At 38.7% G+C, this 21393-nt stretch overlaps 1 protein-coding gene across 1 annotated transcript in view; it reads left to right on the forward strand.

Moving 5' to 3' along the window:
- ADGRB3 (adhesion G protein-coupled receptor B3) overlaps nt 1–21393 on the forward strand; it is a gene marked incomplete at both ends in the record, with an annotated part of 531496 nt that overhangs the window by 140105 nt on the left and 369998 nt on the right. The window contains one exon of the mRNA XM_081313695.1: nt 16413–16523. Within this exon, the coding sequence (XP_081169821.1) occupies nt 16413–16523 (111 nt within the window). The remainder of the gene's footprint in view (nt 1–16412; nt 16524–21393) is intronic.

Consider the following 21393-nt stretch of genomic DNA (forward strand, 5'->3'; position numbering starts at 1 on the left):
GTATTTGGATCTTTTCATTCCACTGATGTGCAGTATTTACAAGGTAATTATTTTGATCCTGTTATAAAGAATATTTGCTTTTTTTCCCAATTAGGAAATCCCAGGGAGATGGGTATTACAGCAGTATTCAAAAATTATTTATTCAGTCTTATCAGTTTGAAACAGCAGTAGATAGATCCTTTAGCATTTTGTGAAGGTACCAGAATCACCTGCTGATTCTTTGTTCTGATGGAGAAAGGTTGCTGAGAAATAGCAACTGTCAAGAGCTAATCAGGATTCTTTAGGCATAAAGCAGAACAACCTCACACCTCCATGAAATCAAGGCTTTGGCTCTGCAAGTTGTACATATAGATGTAGTGCTCCCTCAATTTATGAATGTAGTGTAAATCTCAGATACTTGCAAAAGCTCCCACAATAAATAAAAGCATGAGGCAAGATGTTTCAGATACATTAATCTTTTTTATTTAAACTACATTACAATAAGATTCTATCTTACGAAGTTGGATATATTTCTTTGTAGTGCATGCTGATAAATTAGCTCAAAGGTAGTGTCAGGACAGTAAAAAAACCCAGTAAAAATGGCTGGTTATGATATCAATATATTGGACCATAAGGGTCCAACAATTTTGGGAAACAGTGCAATCAATTAACAAGTTTTAACAGGAAACAGTCTTATTAACAAGGAAATTTAATTGGCCTGCATTGCATTATTAATATACATACTGATTTTAATTTGGGATAGGACAAAAATCCTGCTTGCAAATGAACAATGCATTTCTTTTGCCAAGCTGTGAATCAGTTTTGTCTTCTATCTCCTTTTTCATCTTTATATGAATATTAAATGAACTTCCATTTAAGAAAGGATTTAATGCTAATTAGAAGTTAGTGGTCTTGCAGTCACATCTCACAAACGCTTACTCAGGATGTAATGTTCTTGCTCTATTCCATAAATTCAGTAAACTCTTTGGAATTTTTTTAATTAACACACACTACAATCCTAAACACATCTTAGGATATACCGCCCTGAGTCCTTCGGGAGAAGGGCGGTATACAAATATAATAAACTTAAACTTAAACTTACTGATTAATAAGGACAATATTATATCCAGTGCTCTGGCTATGAAGAGGACTACCTCCTTCTCAAGAAATGCACAAAACACAGTTAAATTAGGAACATTCAAGAAAGTCCAGCTGCTTTGTGAAAAAGCATGACTATGATCTGGATCACTGAGCATCTCCATAGACATCTGCATACATGTCTTTGAATAGTTCTGGAAACTTACTTCCTAATTGTTTATTTTTTGTATGTTTTAATTTTAATCCTGTTTAAGTGGAAGTCTAGTCACTGAATGTAGTAAAGAGTCAACTTCGGTCAACTTCTACAGATTCTAAAATTTGTCAAAAAGAATCCTTACCAAGGATTACCAAGGACAGGGAGTCATGAATTGTCAAAGTAAAAAGTCTGCCAACCTGTGCTGCCAATTGCTGGTTATGATCCTCTTTAAGGATTCTTTGGTCGTCCGGACCATGCATTCTGCTTGGCCATTTGAGGCCAGGTGAAAGGGAACTGAAGTGGCTTGCCTAATCAAGTTAGCCTTCAGAAAGGACTGGAATTCCACAGTGGTAAATTGAGCCCCATTGTCTGAGACTAATCATAATCATAACAGTAAAGTTGGAAGGTACCTTGGAGGTCATCTAGTCCAACCCCCTGCTCAGGCAGGAAACCCTATACCATTTCAGACAAATGGCTGTTGGGTAACCTGTGCATGGCAAAGATCCTGCACAGTTCCTGGATGGTCCTGGCAGTAATCATAGTTGGGATGGGTGTGACCTCTAACCACTTAGAGTGACTGTCCACCACAATGAAGAACAGTTGTGGCTGAAGTGGTCCTGCAAAATCAATGTGGATTTTTTTCAACGGGGCTTGTGTGGTTTCTCTTCGGTGGACTGGAGCTTGAGGCATCTCTGGCCTGGATTGCTGGCAAATGTAGCAACTGTGTACTTGGGCCTCAATGTCTTTATCCAACCCTGGCCAGCACAGGTAGCTTCTTGTGAGTGCCTTCATCCGGACTATTCCTGGATGTGCCTCATGCAGAGACTCTAAAACCCTGGGCTTCAGGGAGCTCAGGACTATGACCTGACTCCCCCAAAGAATGCAGCCCTTGTGAGCTGACAGCTCATCTTTCCTCCTATAAAAACTCAGGAAGTTTGGCCCCAGACTGATGTCCGGCCATCCTGTGTATGCCCAGTTCAAAACGCAACTTAGCATTTTGTCAGAGGCTGTCTCAGCAGCCACATCCCCAGCATGAAGGGGAGACTCGGGCAAATACTGGATAGCCAGGATGTGTGCAGCTGGAGCAGGGTCTGACTCTAAGTGTTTCAGGGGCAGCCTGCTGAGGCTGTCCATGTGGCCCATTTCCCTGCCTGGTTTGTGAATTAGCCTGTAACTATAGGCTGAAAGGAAGATGGACCACCTCAGCATCCATGGGAAAGAATCTGAGGTGTTTGTTTGTCCGTAGTGAACAGGCCCAGAAATGGCTTGTGGTCCATGAAGACCGTGAATGGGCGGCCATACAAGTAGTCATGAATTTTTTTGATACCAGCCACTATGGCCAGTGCCTCCTTATCTATTTGGGTGTAATTGCGTTCTGCTGAAGACAGAGTTCTTGAATAATAAGTTATGGGAGCCTGCCTCCCATCAGCCATTAAATGGCTCAACATGGACCCTATTCTGTACAGGGATGCATCACATGCAATGCTGATAGGCAGCTGTTCCTTAAAATGTGTCTGTACTGAGTGTGATAACAACAGTGATTTGACTGCCGAGAAACTTTTCTCATGAACGCTCATCCACTGCCACTGTGTTTTTTTGTCCAAGACCCTGTGTAAGGGCTCTGCCACTGCGGCCTTGTGTGGAAGAAAGGCATGATAAAAGTTGAGTAGCCCTAAGAATGCCTGAAGCTTCCCCTTTGACTTAGGACTGTGAGCCTGCTGAATTGCTTTAAGCTTGGATTCAGCCGGATGAATGCCTGCAGCATCTATGCAGAAACCAAGGAACTCAGTTGAATGTACCCCTATTTTGCATTTTTTCCTCTTCAGTTTCAGCCCAGCTTCACGGAAACACTGAAGAATGGCTTTGAGCCATTCTGCCAAGATTTCTACTGACTCCCAAGCTATGAGGACATCATCAAAATAAGGGCACATACCTGGAATGTTTTTTAGCGTGCGCTCCATCACACTCTGGAAAAGCCCTGGGGCTACATTGACCCCAAATTGTAGGCATCTTACACTGAAAGCTCCCTTGTGGGTGACTATGGTCTGAGCTTCCGCCATGGCATCATCCATGGACAGTTGCTGGTAGGCTTGGGCCAAATCCAATTTGGCAAATACACGACCTCCCTGTAGGGACACCAGAATATGGCTGAATACAGGCACCAGATATGCATGTTGTTGAAGTGCTCTGTTTATAGTGCACTTGTAATCCGTGCATATGTGCACCTCACCGTTGGCTTTAAGTGGTATAACTATGGGTGTCTCCCACACACTGCAATCTATTGGCTGTAACACACCTTGTTGCACCAGCTTGTCCATCTCTGCATCTATTTGTGGTTTGAGGGCAAAAGGCATTCTGTGAGGCTTGATCCTGATTGGGCTTACGGTTGGATCAAGGTGGAGGGCAATTGGAGGTCCCTTGTACTTGCGCAAGCTGGGGCTGAAAACATCAGCAAATTCCTTGCAAACTGCCAAAAGGCCCACTGCTTGTGTTCTGTTAATGCCAGTCACATGGATGCCCAGGGCATCAAACTAAACCAATGAGGCTTGTGTGGTGGCCTTCGACTACCACAATGTCGAGGGGGCCCTCAAACTCTTTGCACTGAACCTTGAGCATAGCTTCTCCCTTAACTGCTACGCGGGAATTTTGGAAATCCGTTAACAGCAGATTTGACGGCTTGAATTCAACTCTCTTGCCACTGCAGTTGCAAATGTTGTTAAAAGTTCTTTGAGAAATTATGGACAGGGCTGACCTAGTGTCCAGCTCCATGTGGCAGGGAATTCCTTGAAGCTTGACTTTAAACCTAAGCTTTTCTTTAAGGGGGCGATGGGCACCTGTTCTAAAAATTCTCCTTCTGCTGGAGCAATAGCCAACTCTGTTCTGTCCCAGGGCCCCTGTAGCTTTCCTGGGGAATTCTTCTTGTTGAATGTCCCTTTGGCGACCTTTACAGATGGCGATGTAGCCTTGTTTGCCACATGCCCAGCACATTGCTGCATGGAACCTGCACTCTGAATGCCTGTATCTGCCTCCACAGCCTGCACATCGAGTGGAAGGAATTGCCTTCTCAGCTGGCTGCTTCCCTCTATCTGGTAGCTTCCGCAGCTGGTCAATCTCATTGTCCATGTCAGGGTCATCGGCTCTTTTGGCATCCTCATGGTGGATGGATTCTGGGCTGGGAGTGTTCTTGGAGGGCCGCAAGGCTTTGCCGGCTCCCCCGGCAGCTTCTTCAGCCATGATCTCTTTCAGGGCATCTTGGAATGTCAAGGTTTCCTTTGCAAACAGCTTTTGCTGAAGGTCCCTGTTCCTCAACCCGCATACCAAATGGTCTCTCAGTCTCTCTTCAAGATCTGTGAAATTGCAGAGCCAGGATGCCTGTCATAGCACAGCTATAAACCTGGCAGCAGACTCTCCTGGTTGCTGCTCCTTTTGCTCAAAAGCGTGTCTCTGTACAATGATGGAGAGCTTCAGCTCAAAGTGTTCCTTGAGCTTTTTCTTGAGTAGGCGACCGACTCTAGTGTAGCAGAAGCTATTAGGTTTTTGGCTATACCGAATATCACCTGGCCACACATGTACAGTAGTGTTGCAGCCTTTAAGCCATCTTCGCTAACTTGGTTAGCCCGCAGATAGTTCTCGATTCATGAAATGTACGAGCTTCACCTCTCGGGATGTGACATGCTGAACTCTGACGGCTTGCTGACCTTGGCCATGGTTAGCTGTTGCTGACCTCTCAATGCCTTGTGCTGCTAAGGGCTTCTGTGTTGATCCTAGGGACAAGTCCTTTAGGATGGGATTGCCTCCAGTGTAGCTTGCTGGCAAGCAGAGGGGGGAACGTGGTTCCTACCAGAGCGCAGATGCCTGGTCTTACCTGTAATGACTTCTGGCTCTCTCTTCCTTAGCAGCACATCCCATCTTCATGGCCACTGTTAAGTATCGGGAATGGTGAGGCATTGACGAGGCGTTTGGTAACAACATCAGCATGATTAACACAAAAGCGGCCTGAACTGCCGCTTAACTTCTATTTATGCAGACCACCGCTAGGAATTAAAGCATTCTTTCCTGCTCAAAACACAAGTAACAACTCTGGAGACAAGCAGTCTGGGGTTTAAACAGACACAGCAGTTAACTATATCTCAATGGTTTGCAAGTAACTTACATCAATACATAACACAGTCTTTCATTCAGGTCAGATCGGAGAGTGATCTGTAGTCCCTAAGCTAAGTCACCCTGGCACATGGCTGACCATGGGCCATCCCTCCTGGCCTAAATAGACAAAATACTGGCCAAATAATTTTTGTGCTATGGAGATGCTGTTGCTATGAAGCATGTATTTTGCATTAATAATATATAAAGCAATAATGACAGCCTTGGCTAGCAGGCTTACAGATGATCAGCAAATGAACTGTATTGAATTTATATTGCAGTAAATAAATCTGGGAAGTGAGGCATAGCCATTTTTCAAATCAACTGAGAAAGAATTGTAGTTTTTGGATAGTAAGGTGATAAGGGGTCTCACAGACAACTACAGCAAAATTTAATATATTGGGAGGGAGACAATATTGTTATTATGGTTAATGAAAGTAATACATAATTTATGTCATCCTCTTTATATATTTAAATACCCTTCTCAAAAAAAATTGAGAAGAATAAATTCAGATTACAGTGCAAGGTCTGCAATGAAATATTTTCTTTAAAGACTCAGGAAGCTCTAAACCAGGGGTCTTCAAACGTGGCCCTTTTGTGACTTGTGGACTTGTAGACTTCAGACTTAGCATGCCTGGCTGAGGAATTCTGGGAGTTGAAGTCCACAAGTCATAAGTTTGAAGACCCCTGCTCTAAACCATTTCGTCCTAAGGTGCTTTTGATTTAAGTTGCTACTTATAATTAGTGTGTTTCATCTTGTTCTATAGTTAGTGGCACAAAATACACTAAGTTCATTTTATGGGCTTTTTAGACTTGATTATTTCCCTAATGTCCATGTTTTCTAAATTATTTCTTAACCAATGACTAAACAACTAGGGTATTAACTCAGTTTCTGCTGTCTGCCTGTACAGTGTAGAGCTTGCTAGAAGTAAAATGAAGTAGAAATCCCTTGAAACTATTCTTTCTGTTCCATTTAAGTACCAACACACCAGGTATAATCCGGTTGTATCGGTAATGGTTAGCATATTATTTATTGTAATTTTTTTTGAATTTTTTATTAGTTTTTATAGGGTTAAAGAGGGGGTAAGGGAATTTGGGATAGGGTACAGGAGAGGTTGGGGGTGAGGGTTGGGTTTTCCCCCAATAACATTCAATATTTGGCAAACAGCATATTGTCTGGGTAGATATATGTAAATAAAAGTAATAAAGCTAATAATTAATAACAATGATAGATATAATAGATTATCATAAACAATACTAAGTTTTCAATGTATGGTATTTTTCTTACTCAAATAAATTCAAAATTGTATATCATATTCCTTTCTCTCTAACTCGCTTATCTAGCCGGTGATAGAATTTATTCCAAGTTCTATAGTAAACTGAATGTTCTTTCTCTTTAATCTCTAAGGTTAATCTATCCATTTCTGCACAATCCAATATTTTCTTGATTAATACTTCTTCAGTCGGTAACTTTTCATTTTTCCAATATTGGGCATACATAATTCTCACTGCTGTCAATACAGGCAACATTAAGTATCCGCTCTCCTTGTCATAGTTGGGGACTATCATTCCTAACAGAAACAATTCTGGTTTAAATTCTATTTGTTTTTTAATCATCTTCTCCAACCATAAATGTATCTTAAGCCAAAACCTTTTTTGCTTTAGGACATGACCACCAGATATGGTAATAAGTACCTGGTCTTTGGTCACATTTCCAACAGACATTTGAAGTATTTTTAAACATTTTGGCTAGTCTCATTGGTGTCATGTGCCATCTATAAAACATTTTATACAAATTTTCTTTATATGGTATAGCTTTGATTAATCTAATATTTCTGTCCCAGAACTTTTCCCATTCTTCAAGCTCTATAGTATGTCCAACATTTTTGCTCATATTATCATTGTTTCTTTAACTTATTCCTCCTCCATCTTTAAGTTAAGCAGAAATCTATAAAGTTTTTAATCAGCTTTTCATCTGTTTTTAGCAATGTAAGATCAAGTTTTGTCTGTTCCTTATAGAGCCCCGTTGTTTTCACATCTTTTTCATATCTTGATTGGATTTATAGGTATGGCCACCATGATAGGTCAATAACTTGTTGTTGTAAGTCTTGTCTAGATTTCAATCTTCCTTCATTGTCCAGTAAGTCTTTATATGTTACAAGTTTATCATAGTTAATTAAGTTTGGGTAAGCAAAGGCTTCCATTGCTGAAAGCCATTCAGGTATCTTAATATATTTTTTTTTATTTTTTCCCATCCTAAGAGAAGTGCATTTCTTATAGCATGGTTCTGGAAATATTTATTTATTTATTTATTTATTTATTTATTTATTTATTTATTTATTTATTTATTTATTTATTTTGTATACCGCCCTATTCCCGTAGGACTCAGGGCGGTTTACAGGGCAATTAAAACCATGGAATACAAAAATTAAAATCAATTAAAACAATTAATTAAATTCAAGCCCCAAAAGTAAATCTAAAACCCAATTAAAATTAAAAACCCCTCAGTCTGGGCCAAACAGCTCGAAGAGCCAAGTTTTCAGGTCCCAGAGAAATGAGCGAAGGTCGGGGGCAGTCCTAAATTCTGTAGGTAGTTGGTTCCATAGGGCAGGTACACCCACAGAGAATGCCCTTCCCCTGGGAATAACCCGCCAGCATTCATTAACCGGCGGTACCCTGAGAAGGCCCTCCCTGTGGGAGTACACAGGACGATGGGAAGATGATGCCGGCAGCAGGTGTTCCCTTAGATAGTCTGGACCCAAGCCATTTAGGGCTTTATAGGTCATTACCAGCACCTTGAATCTCACCTGGAGGGCAACCGGAAGCCAATGCAGCTCGCAGAGAAGAGGTGTTACACGGGAGTATCGGGAAGCTCCCATCACAACTCGTGCGGCTGCATTCTGCACCAGTTGAAGCCTCCGAGTGGTCCTCAAGGGCAGCCCCATGTAGAGGGCATTGCAGTAGTCTAACCGGGAGGTCACGAGCACATGGGTGACTGTGCGTAGGGCATCTCGGTCCAGAACCTGGGCAAAAGCCCCCCTGGTCACGGCTCCTATATGAAATATCTATGCGCTTTATTCTTCCCATACCACAGAAAGGCATGCCAGCCAATCTGCAGGTCATGCCCCTCTAGATATATTAATATTTTGTCTCTAAGTGTTATCCATTCTTTAATCCACGTTAAAATAGCTGCTTGGTAATATAACTTCCAGTCTGGGAGTCCAAATCCTCCCCTTTCTCTAACGTCTGTAGCAATTTCACTTTAATTCGTGCTTTTTTCCCTTGCCAAATAAATTTCAATATTATGGTATTTAGTTCATCAACGAAGGCTTTTTCTAGGTTTACCACAATAGTTTGAAATAAAAAGAGTATTTTCGGTAAGATATTCATTTTAATTATAGCTATTCTTCTCAGTATTGACAGTTGGAGATTTTTCCACTTTTCTAAGTCCAGTTTTATTTGTTTTAATAATTTTGTATAGTTGTCCTCTTTTACTGTTATACATCTTGCTGTTAAGTGAATTCCCAAGTACTTAACTTTTTTAACTATTTGAAGATTTGTTTTTCTTGCAAGTTGCATTTTCTGTTTTTCTGTTAAGTTCTTTGTCAAAACTTTAGTCTTTTCTCTATTTATTATCAGGCCTGCGACCTCGCCATATTGTTCTATTATGGCCAACAATTTTGTGCTTGTTTCCAGAGGTTCTTCCAATATAAAGACCAAGTCATCTGCGAATGCTGCAATTTATATTTTTCACCCTTTATCTCCAGTCCTTTAATCTCAGAGTCTTGTCTAATATTTCGGTTCAATACTTCCAAGGTTAATATAAATAGCAATGGGGATAAAGGACATCCTTGTCTTGTGCCCTTTTTAATATTAAAACTTTCTGTGTAGTCTCCGTTTACAATTATTCTAGCAGTCTGTTTATCATAAATTGCATGAATTGCATTCATAAAGTTTTCCCCAAAATCCATTTTCACAAGTTGCTGAAACATAAATTGATTTATTGTAAATATTAATACAGTATTCTAATGCTGTGAATATCACACGGTTTGGTTTAATCTCATTATGTTTCACGTTCCTTGAGAGTCTGGATGTTGGACATTTCTGTAGTAGATTGATTGTTGTTGACTAGGTGTCATCAAGTCAGTGTTCACTCCTAGTGACCATCAGATTCCCCTAATCTGGTTCTTCAAGTCTTCCACTAGTTTCCCAATCACTACTGTAACTGAGATAGCCCACCTTATTGCTGAATGTCTTCTCTTTTCTTGCACATTTTCTAGCATTATAGACCAGGAAGATGCATAGTTATTGGACATCTAAGCTTATAAACAGGATGACATGTGTAATATATTATATTCAAAAAATGGAAAATACAGAATGCAATTTACATGTTATATGTAAACAGTTGCTCCAAGTTACTTCAGATTAAAAAAAAAGATGAAATGACATAGTTTAGAACATAAAATTTTTGTTTTCAGGCAAGAGTTCAGGATATTCTAAACTGGACTGACGATAGGGTTTTTTTTAAAAAAATGTTTTTAATATTTTATCACTGGGGCTTGTTAGTTTAAACTTTTTTTTTAACATTTGTATTATTGTGTTTTATTGTTGTTAGCCGCCCTGAGTCCTTCGGGAGATAGGGCGGCATATAAGTCCCTATAATAAATAAATAAATAAATATTCTAAATGCAATTCTCATTATGTTTATTCAAAAGGAAGTCCCATTAAATTCATTATGTCCTATAATGTCATTATGTCCTATAATTCATTATGTCCTATAATTCTCAATAAAGGATGAGGAAGCCCTCAAATATTCCTGAATTACAAATCCCAGAACTCCAGCCTTTGATGAGAAATACCAGTGTAGAACTGCAACTTCCAATTTGATCCTCTCTAAATGCAGCTCCAACATCAAACAGCCAGAGTGCTGTTTATAATATCAGGGAGTTGAAATTTTAATACTTTGGGAATATTTACCAAAATTGGAGGATAAGGATGTGTAAGATTACGAACAGAACATGCATGGCTGTTGCTAGGTTGTCATCAGGTATAAGAGTTTTTTCCTTGTGTCAATACTACTGCTCATTGATAGTCTATACCAGGGGTCTTCAAACCTGGCCCTTTTATGACTTGTGGACTTCAATTCCCAAAATTCCTCAGCCAGCGTGCCTGGCTGAGGAATTCTGGGAGTTGAAGTCCACAAGTCATAAAAGGGCCAAGTTTGAAGACCCCTGGTCTACACCATGGGTGTCCAACTCACCGCATCACATGAAGTGTCGCAACATATCATGACTTTTTTCGCATTGCCGGAGCTGGGGTGGGCGCGGCCTCCACATGATGCAACCGGACCATGGGCCGGCAGTTTGACACCCCTGTCTACACCTTCTCATCAGACAATACCATTAACAAAGCTAGAATAAGAACCTAAATCTACCCCCAAAAACCCTTATTTCTTTGAAAGTTAGAAACCACTGTGATTAATTCAGATGATCACATATTCTCATAACCTATAATGTAATCGTGTGAGATTTAACTATCTTGTGCAATTTCTGCCCTTTCTGGTCTTGGTTTTTAAATTATATTAAAGCAGTTTTAGGAATTTTGTTTTAGGTTTTAGGTGCTCGTTTTCAAGCATATTACATCTTTTTGTTCTCTCTGTTTTTCTCTCTGTGTGTGTCTTTCTCTGTTTCTCTGTGTGTCTCTCTCTACACACACACACTCAGAGAGAGAGAGAGAGAGAGAGAGAGAGAGAGAGAGAGAGAGAGAGAGAGAGAGAGAGAGAGAGAGAGAGAGAGAGAGAGAGAGAGAGAGAGAGAGAGAGAGACCAATAGGCAAGAGACTGGATAGTGAGATTTAACCTATTAACCTAAGTTTAAGAGGCTTAAACTATGTTAATATTTAGACACATCAGCTTAGTTTTAATGTGCTTCTTTAATCATGGAAAGATGGGACAGGAAGGAATTTAAACTGAAATTGCCCTAAACTGCAGGGGGAAGGAGATTTAAGTCTTCTTCCACCAGCTATTGTCAAAATCCGTCCCAACTAGGAAGAGGGGGGGGACCCTTTGTACTAATGTCGGTGTGTTGAGGAAGCCAGCCAAAATTAACAACACATTCTGAATAATTCAAAGAAATTGATCCCATCCTCCCATAAAATAAACAGCCTTAGGTTTGCATGTATAGGAATAAGATGCACAGTTTAGCTGTCCTGTAAATTAAGAGGAAATGTTTCATACTTCCAGCTGAATTTATTATGCTGTGAAGCAGAGGAACTGTAGCCATATTTGTAGTCATACTTGGCACATTTATTTATGTGTAGCTGTCTAGTATTTAAATCATAGCTATGTATCAGTTCAACAATAATGACAACAACTTTGCCAAGTCAGTATTATTCTGATAACTTGAAAGGAGAGAGGGGAACACAAGAAACAGATTCATCTCAGCCATTTTCCTGAAATTGGGACTTTTAGGAGATTTGAACCAGGGGCCCTCTGGCTCTTCAGGCATACTTTTTGTCACTGGCATACACATGTAGCAGTATTGTTATTGTTATTATTGTTATTGTTGTTGTTGTTGTTGTCATTGTTGTTGTTGTTGTTGTTGTTGTTGTTATTATTATTATTATTATTATTATTATTATTATTATTATTATTATTATTATTATTATTATTATTATTATTATTATTATTATTATTATTATTATTATTATTATTATCCCCCCACCAAATTATTCTCCAATGTCCAGGTTGCCATGAAATCATTCACGGCAATGTGTGACTGTTGTGTTTTATTTCTATTTAGATATTTGCCTTCATGCTATGAATTATTTCACTTTTTCCCCCCCCTTCTGGATTAGACTTTACTAACGACAACTGCGTGTGGGAATATGTAAGCCAAGGACTTCAGTATTGCGCTTCTAAATGTGGGACATCAGTATGGTGGTGATCTGCTCTGACACCTCGGTCATGTCAGTCCACATTTAATTTAGCAAAGCATTTTTTTTCCTGGATGGCAGAAAGCTCTCAGAATTGCCATAGTTTCCTCATCCTTTATTAGGTCTTTAATCTTAGGATTCTGTTTTCACTCAAGCTCTCCTCAAGAGAATATTCTGCTGCTAATTTTTGGATTTGATTTTCTGGAACAGGGAAGGAGAGATAGAGAAGGGTGGGTTGCGGGGGGGGGGGGGAGAGAGAGATTCTGATTTCACTGCAGCTCATTTGCAGTTCAAGTTAAGGCATCTCCTGCCATCTAGTGGTGAAAAGAAAATTCTACCAGCAAAATACAGAGATGGGGGGGGGGAAACACACTTGAGATGAAATGTTGGGAAATGAAAAGAAGCTGCAAATGATTCAAGCCATTTTATGAACTTTCACATTACGTGGCAGAAATGAATTAGAAAACTGCAGAAGAAAGGATATAGGTCAAAAAGAATGTCAAGTTGCTTTATGGGGAAATGAAATTTAACAATAAAAGGACAGCAACATGTGCTGGTTCCATGCTGACCGCAACAAATAAGACAATTTGCAGATAGGAAACCTCACAGGTTTGGTATCCACAAGCAGAGTCTTGTGATACGCTATTGGAAGACTGTGCTGTTAAAAGGCCTATTCTCATCAGGAATGATTCCAAATGATGTTTTCCTCAAGGCCTCCAGAAGCTCTTCCTACATAAAAGCCATTTCATTGTTTAAAATGTTCACTCTGAAAATATTGCTGTTGCCTAGTGAAATCAGGTGAAATCCAAGAAATTTTCACTCTCACCCGTTCATTCTAGTTGCTCTCTGATCAACTGAACATTTGTTTGTTTTTTGCATTAAGCCTGCACTCTTTTGCGTTAAGCCTGCATATAGTACTATACATCCTGTTTTTTGAAACACTTAAGAGTTGCGACAGCTGACACATGGAATTTCAAGAAAGTTATTGTTCCCTACTCAGAACTGGAAGTTTAAAGAGTAATTTTTTTAAAACAAAATCTGACTTTTCTGGAAGAGCATTGACTCGCTTGGGCCTCTCCAATGGAGGAGCCTTAGAGAAGCTAGCAAGGCTCTGACTTGCTATTTTCTCTTCTGCCAAGAGAAACAGGAAGGACAATTCAAGAACTAGCTGGGAATTCATGCAATCCGAAAAGACCCTTATTGCTGTCTCAGGATTTTAAGTCTTTTGGAAGTGGGGTTGGAATTTCTGCTTCCTTTCCTCTAAGGCCCAGCCAAGGAAGGATTCAGCATTGGCAAAGAAAAAAAAATATTACCATAGACTTTTATTAACTGCCTTGGGGTGTGTGTGTGGGGGGGTTACTTCAGACAGAACCAATGGGGTGAGAGGTATGATGGCCTGTTCCTTTTATGCTGCTTTTTCCACTTGATGGAAAAATAACTACTGACTGCTCATTCTCTGTGCCCAGAGGAGCTGTCAGAAAGCAAGAAACAACAGTGACAAAAATGGAGATGAGGAACAGGAGGTCACCATATTTTGGAGTTGGAGATTGGGTTGATAGACTACCAGAACCTGAAACCAATTGCAGAGTAGTACTAACCTTGCCAGATTATCATTTGTGGGTTTAGACATTTTTGGCTCCATTGTTTAGACATTTTTGGCTCCATTTTCACAATAATTACTCAAATGTCAGACATTTTTTAAATAATACATTTTTACTTAATCATTGTTTCTAAAATAAATCATGCTGTGACTAAACGTATATTTCTTAAGAAAATACTCTCTTTGCAATGCAAATTTTTTATTATTATTATTATTATCATTATATTTTAACGTATATTTTTATGTAAGGAGAAAAGAAAATTCCCAGGGAACATGAACTTCATAGTATCCCCTACTAACAGGAGGCATTATAGTTTTCTTGAGAACAGATATCCTAAATGATGGTACAGTTGCTGCTATCGTCGTTGAAATGATGGTACAGTTGCTGCTATCATCGCAGTTTGTTCTTACTAAATTTTACAAATTAATATACATTCAAATGGAATTCCCTATGTATGTGTATATGTGTCTAGATGTGTATAATCTCATATTCTTAGACTTTTGCATGAAAACAGTTGTAAATATCTGGGGGTGGGGGACAAGGTTGTGTCTTCAAGTCAATATTTAACTTAGCTAGTGCCTTGACAAGTCTCTGCAGTTTTCTTGGAAGATTTTGGAAGTAGTTTGTGCTTGCATCTTTCCTAGGGCTGAGAGAGAGGGACTAGCCTAAGGTCACTCAGCTGGTTTCATTCCTAAAGCTAAACTAGAAACCATGGTCTTCCAATTTCTAGGCCTGATGCCTTAACCCAGGCCCGGGGGCCGGATCCGGCCCACGAAGTGGTTTCATGTGGCCCACGAAGCCATCCTGGAAACAGTGAGGGAACGGCCCCCACTGCCTTGGCCCTGGCCCAGAGACCCTCCTTCTGCCAGAGACCCTCAGATCTGTCCCACTCCTGCCCAGGCCCCCATAGGCATCCTTGATGTGAACGATGTAGAGCTGGCAATGCCCACCCAGTAGGCCATACGCACTCTAGCCACGCCCACCCTGGCCATACCCACCTGGCCCCCCGAGGGCAACCGGAATGCTGATGCGGCCCTCAATGAAATTGAGTTTGACACCCCTGCCTTAACCAAACTGGCTCACTCACTATAAATAGCAATAGCTTCATAGTGCTTTACAGCCCTCTCTAAGTGATTTACAGAGTCAGCGTATTGACCCCCAGCAATCTGGGTCCTCATTTTACTGACTGAGTGTCCGGTACCTCAATAAACTGTTAGACCAAGCCAGCTGTCTCTGAGTGGTTCTTGAGCCACTTCACTGACCTTGAAAGGATGGAAGGCTGAGTCAACGTTAAGCCGGTCAGAATCAAACTCCTGGCAGTGGGAAGAGTCAGGCTGCAATACTGTATTCTAACCACAGCGCCACCACAGCTCCTGGTTACCTGGTTCATAAAAGAAGATTAAGAAAAAGGAACAAAGAAATTTGGCTTAGCTCAATTACTGCTGTAGGCCTGCCGGTTTCTGGGTTATGAAATCTGTGCATGCTACTTGTGGAAATGAACAATAGAGCCTATCACACTGACGCTAATGCTGCCAGAACAGTTGTTTCTATTTCTAAAATAATGCCATATGTTGTGATGCTGCACTTTAAAGGTGTTGGGGCACATAGTTATGAGCAATAAAAAAAATAGGTTTAAACTGCTGGAGATTAAGTGATTTGCCAAAGGCACTGAGAAAAATTAGCAGTGCTGTCTTCTGTTTTAAATAGCACCTCATGATTTCCATGCAGGAGTTTTTAAGATAGGCTTTTTTTCCCCCCTATTAAAATCAAAGAGTGATTCTGTTTTAGAATGAACAGCAGGGAGGAAAAAGCCCAGGGACTTCCATGTCTTTTGTAGCAGAGAATTTTCTGAAGCAATGAAAGTACAACACAGCTGCTGTTGTATCCAGATTACACAAGGCGTCTTTGCCCCATCATTACGATACATTTGTACTGTTTTTCTGAAAGTTTCCTTGCCTTTCCACTGGTTGGAAGGCTTAAGCAGGAAAACCATTGACCTCAGCAAGAAACACCAAGTTTTATTGCAGAATGACACCACTTAATGCGTCGGTAGTAGTTTTCTGGTGTGGTTTGCACTGATTTAAATTATTTCTTAATATAATGTATCTAGCTTAAATAACTGATTTTGTACCACAGCTGTTTTTCATGTATCACAATTCTGAGATATATATATATATATATATATATATATATATATATATATATATATATATATATATATATATATATATATATATATATATATAAAATAACTTTATAAACAACTTTTAGATTAAAACCTCTCTCCAAACACAGGTTGAGGCATTTAAAAGAATATAAAACAAAGCAAAAACCCAGCCTTGTAAACTGTATGTTCTACTAATGCCCTCTTCAGGTGTTTTTGTCAAACAACTGCATGAGATAGTATGTGACCTTTTGAGAAATGTCTACGCACAAGCTTTCATAAACCTTTATTCTGTCTTTAGAATTTGGAATGATGGGAGATCATACAATTAAAAGTCAGCGACCTCGATCTGTTCATGAAAAAAGGGTCCCTCAGGAACAAGCTGATGCTGCTAAATTTATGGCACAAACTGGTAATACGTTAATTACCTTTTATCTCCTTACTGTGTTTAATTTTAGCAATGCCACTGCATGTCTCCATAATCTTTTGCTGCATATTTGTCAGTTTTCTAAGCTGATACTTTTAAAAAGCCATTTATTCTTTTTTTTTTAACCACACAGTTAAAACTCATAAATAAAAGATCGAAGACTTAGACAAGTGTCCAATACACACGCGATCAATATGAAGTTTTTCAAACATATTTATTTTAATCTAAAAGTTCTATTAAATTTAAAAGGCATAGTTAATCACACATTCAGGAAAAAAAATAATTTAGTATATGTGTGTGTGTTTTAAAAAAATCTAAATATGTAGAAAGAATGGCAAAGGTTTCACAGCTTCAAGTTCAGATTACTGGGTGACAAATTACCTTCAATAAATAGCTCAAGTAAGTTCCTCAGTTCTCTGCTTAGATTTTGTATTATGGTGTACCCATGTCTACTTAGAAATCAACCCCATTGTATGTCCCACTAGATACACAGAAAAATGTGCAAAAGATCTTACCCAGCCTTTCCCTATGATTAACAATTCAACAAGAATGAATATTGCATTTCTTAAGCACAGTGACTATAAATTCATATTAGGAAATGAGGCATGATTAAAAATTACAAGCTGCGCTCAATGTCAGCACATCCTCTTCACAAGCAGACAGTATCAGATTTAACCCTCAGCATTTCCAAACAGTGCTGGATTTATTTATTTTTACCCCCAAAAAAAGTTGAGAAGCTACTCCCTATCAATTATTAAATTAGGCGGGCATGTTGAAACTTAACACAAGGCAGTTTTCATTTCATCTAGCCATTTGATTTTCCTAAATACAGACATACTTAACAGCCCACTACATATAACCAAGTCACTCAAAGTATAATACAAACATCTAGCACAAAATTAAGACCATAACCTGGCCAATATAGTAGAGCTTCTTCTACAAACAGTTACTTCTCCAGTTAAGTTTTGTGCAGTGAGGTCATGAACACAAATAAAGCAACAGCAAACACAGGGCTGCTAAGGTATATTTTCTCCATGTTGATGTTCTGACATTGGAGGAAAGAACCATGTGATCAGCCCTCTATACATATTTGTGTAATATTCTCCCATGTGTCCTACAATAAATTTCAGTGTGAAATGTTTCCTGGGCTGTAGAGGCTCTCTGTGTAGACAGCCATGACTCTATCAAATAAACTTCTGATATAAATAATTTTTGATAATCTCTCAGTTTCATATGGTAAAAAAACAGGGTTCTCTGAACCATAATTTAAGACCTGAAATCTGAGTTGGAAGATATCAATACAATACAGTCCAATTCAATTTAACTCCTATTGCTTTTATTATAAGTTGAAAACCTTATACAGTTATCTTAAAAGTGTTTAGCTTTTATCCAACCGAGGCTCCATTCATCGCTGAAAATGTACTATCTTGATTTTTTTAAAAAAGAACTTTAATCACATCTCTCTTTTGCAATCACAACAGGACTTGGCCTTTCTGGACATTCAAGCAGCCATATAATGCCAGCTTCTTATGACCCAAACATTCTTAGTCTGATTTGTATTTTCATAGAATTACCATAAAATGGTGCAATAGTCTGCTATAGTAGCATATAGATGAAATAATGCTCAAGCACATACTTCAACACACTTACAGTGATCCATAGAGAACAACAGTATAAACGCATCCACCCTTCTGAGTAAATGTTTTTATGATTCAAAGAAAATGAATGTTTAAATCCACTCCCCAAAGTATTTTCCAAAATCCTGATTTGATAATCAAGTATCTTATATTAGCCTTTTCAAACAAAACCCACTTGTCTAACATGGAGCAAAACCACTTGTAGCTTGCATATGGTAGGTTAATTCATTTTGCAAAATATTATGCTCTGTTTTTCAACACAGTTACTAATATCTAGTCCATCTCTTCCTTTTTCCATTCTGATTTTATTTTAGTACTGATCATTGCATATGTGATTCACTGTGAACCTTTTCTTTTCTTGTGATAAAATTAATGTTGTATTGCCTTCAGTAGCATTATTAGAATCTTCTAACATGCATCTACATTTATCTGTACTTGCTCGGAAATTAATAAGATTGATAAGCGGAATTAGAAATGGCATTCATTTGTTTCTGTGACTTGAAGTTATTCCTTGTTTATTTTCCTTTATGTGTGTTTTTTTAAAAAAAGCATAGGGGATAAACCCTAATTATTTGTCATATCTTATAGTTATTTATGAGCAGCTGTTAAAATTGTTCAGAATGGATTTGATGTGATATCTATAAACTCATTTCTCTATTTAAACAAAAATTAATTAAAAATGAGGGGAAAGATGAAATTTGATGTAAGAGACATTTTAAGGGAAAAAATCTATTTGTATGCTGCATTCATGTGCCTAGTTATGATAACTCTGCACTGCTGACATTGAAACACTTCTATCCAGAATACATTTTGTGCTTTTATCTAGTGAATGCACAGTTTTTCTACTTCCAGACAGCTGCTTTCACCTCAGTGGAGAACGGAAGACCAGGTTTTTCCCATATGTGTCCTGCCTTTTCCACTGAACTGAGAAGGCTTTGTAGATGAAGAAGCTGTAGGATATTTATTGTCAAACAAATGTGCAACCTTCAAAACAAGAAAAGACCCCTTTCTTCCAGTGACATGGACTGATTTGGGTTCATTATGAAGTAACCATGTTACTGCATCCCTATCATGTATCTTATTTTAGTTTCAGCAAATAGAGGGGAGTGTGGGTGGGGAATATATTAAATGAAGGTGCTAGATATTTCTTGGAAGAAGAAGATGATCCATGTTTGTTTTTTTTAAAGTACACAAGTGTGCATTGGCCCTAACAGCACATGTCTGCAGCATGACTGTATATATTCTCCAACCATAAGTTATGCTTTCCTCCATATTATCCTCTCTTTAGGTATTAAGAATTTAAAATTATCATCAAGGTAAGTGTGATATAGATTTGTGGGCCATTTTAATCAATACATTTTACTTTGGATACATTTTAAATGTACTTTTGTATTTGATTATAGTTCAGATCACTCTTAGTGTTTAGACCCTAGGAATCTATTCCAGACAAAATAAAATCATGCTGAATGTAAGCACCAATTAAATCTTCTTGATGTTCTAATGCAAATCATTGTATGACAGTCTGATTTCATGGGCCTGCCAAAATGTCCAGTATCTGTTAAGTTCCTTGGGGAAAAGATATAATTAATTCAGTGGGTTATGTGCTACATGTACCTCTTTTTACAAAAGGTTTAGTTTGTTCAGTAAATTTTGTGGGACTTGCTCAGGCACAACTGATGGCAGCATATGCTTCTAGAATTCTGTGTGTATTATAAAAGTAATATGTATGTATTCCACAGCTGCCATCTCTGCATGTCTTAGTTATATAGGCTTGGTGCAGTCGAGAAAGTATTTCTAATATAACTTTTAATTTGACACTAAGAAGGGGACCATCACTTAGTCTTCAGTCCCATTAACAAAGTCATGAGTGAAAACTAAATCCCAGTTGACCCAAGTAAGGCCCAATTAATTCAATGGAGTACAGTACTGGGGTGTATGTAATGTGGATAGTAGTCTCCTGAGACATGAACAGTGCAGTCATATGCTTGTTCCCTTCTGACTTGCCACAGAGAAAAAAACTATTCCACAATGTAATAAATCTGAGAATTGTTCAAGAACAAGCCAACAGATTGCTTCCTGATTTAAGCTACCAATGTAACTGGTAGATGTCAACTTCCCATGCTATCCTCTTCTAGCAGATTTTATCCCAGTACACAAAGCCATATTTAGTGACTCAATTGAATCATTAAGCTATGGGACCAAGGTCAGGGAAGGATGGGGAAAACTCCAAAATGGGGTGATGCCTTCAATTATCCAGGTTCTCCTTTCCAATCAGGCTTCTACATCTCAGTTTATATCATTCAATAGGGTCTCACAATCATCCTTGAATTATTTGAAGGCAGACCTGGAAAAGCTTCCGCAGGCAGCAGAGTAGTTCATAGGACAGTTGTATGAGTCAAAATCCAAATCCCTTCTAAAGTCATCTATTGTTTGCAACACTCTCTACATTTACCTCATCTTAAAGTGTTTTTTTACCCCCAACAGAGACCTGCTAGCTCATTGCACTACTCTTGAACAAAATAAATCTTTAACACTCTTGCCACTTAATAGTTCATAATCCTTGTGTAGCCAATGAGCAGGCTTTCCCTCACTACATCATATTAACATAGTCACATTACACAGTCATATTACCCTCCTTCCCTGCTTCCAGTTTTGAACATAGAGGAGCACATATATCTCTCTGTCCCCCCTGAAGATTGTTGTCACTTACTTCATGTCTGAAGCAGGCAATGTGATAGGAATGAATGAGTGCAAAAATTTAAAATCCCATTCCGTACTTGAGATACCTTATCCATCTGTCTGCTTTTTAATCTAATATCAGTTACATCTATGATAATGGCTGATTTTTTCTAGTTAGATAAATTTCATTTTGTCAATCAATCTATTCTTCAACACCTGTCACAACCAATGCAGTAAGTGAAAATCCTTGAGTCATGTTATATTTTGGAATCCACATCGTCAAAGTCTCATTGCCTAGATGTGAACCTTTTAAAAAAATTGTAACATATTAACACTGGGATTTCTGTGCAGATAGACATGTTGAACCTAGAGATGTCTTACTAGAATGTCAGTTAATATATTTCAGAGTATGCCATGCCATGCATAGTGTAAGGTTTTGTTCCCATCTCTGTGTTTTAACTACAAAAGCCTATTTTAGATGTCTCACCTCATAGGAATAGCAAACATTCATTCCTATTCATGACAAAGAAGGAAGGAAG

The sequence above is a fragment of the Vipera berus genome, assembly GCF_964194415.1.
Source record: "Vipera berus genome assembly, chromosome: 1".
Lineage (NCBI taxonomy): Eukaryota > Metazoa > Chordata > Lepidosauria > Squamata > Viperidae > Vipera > Vipera berus.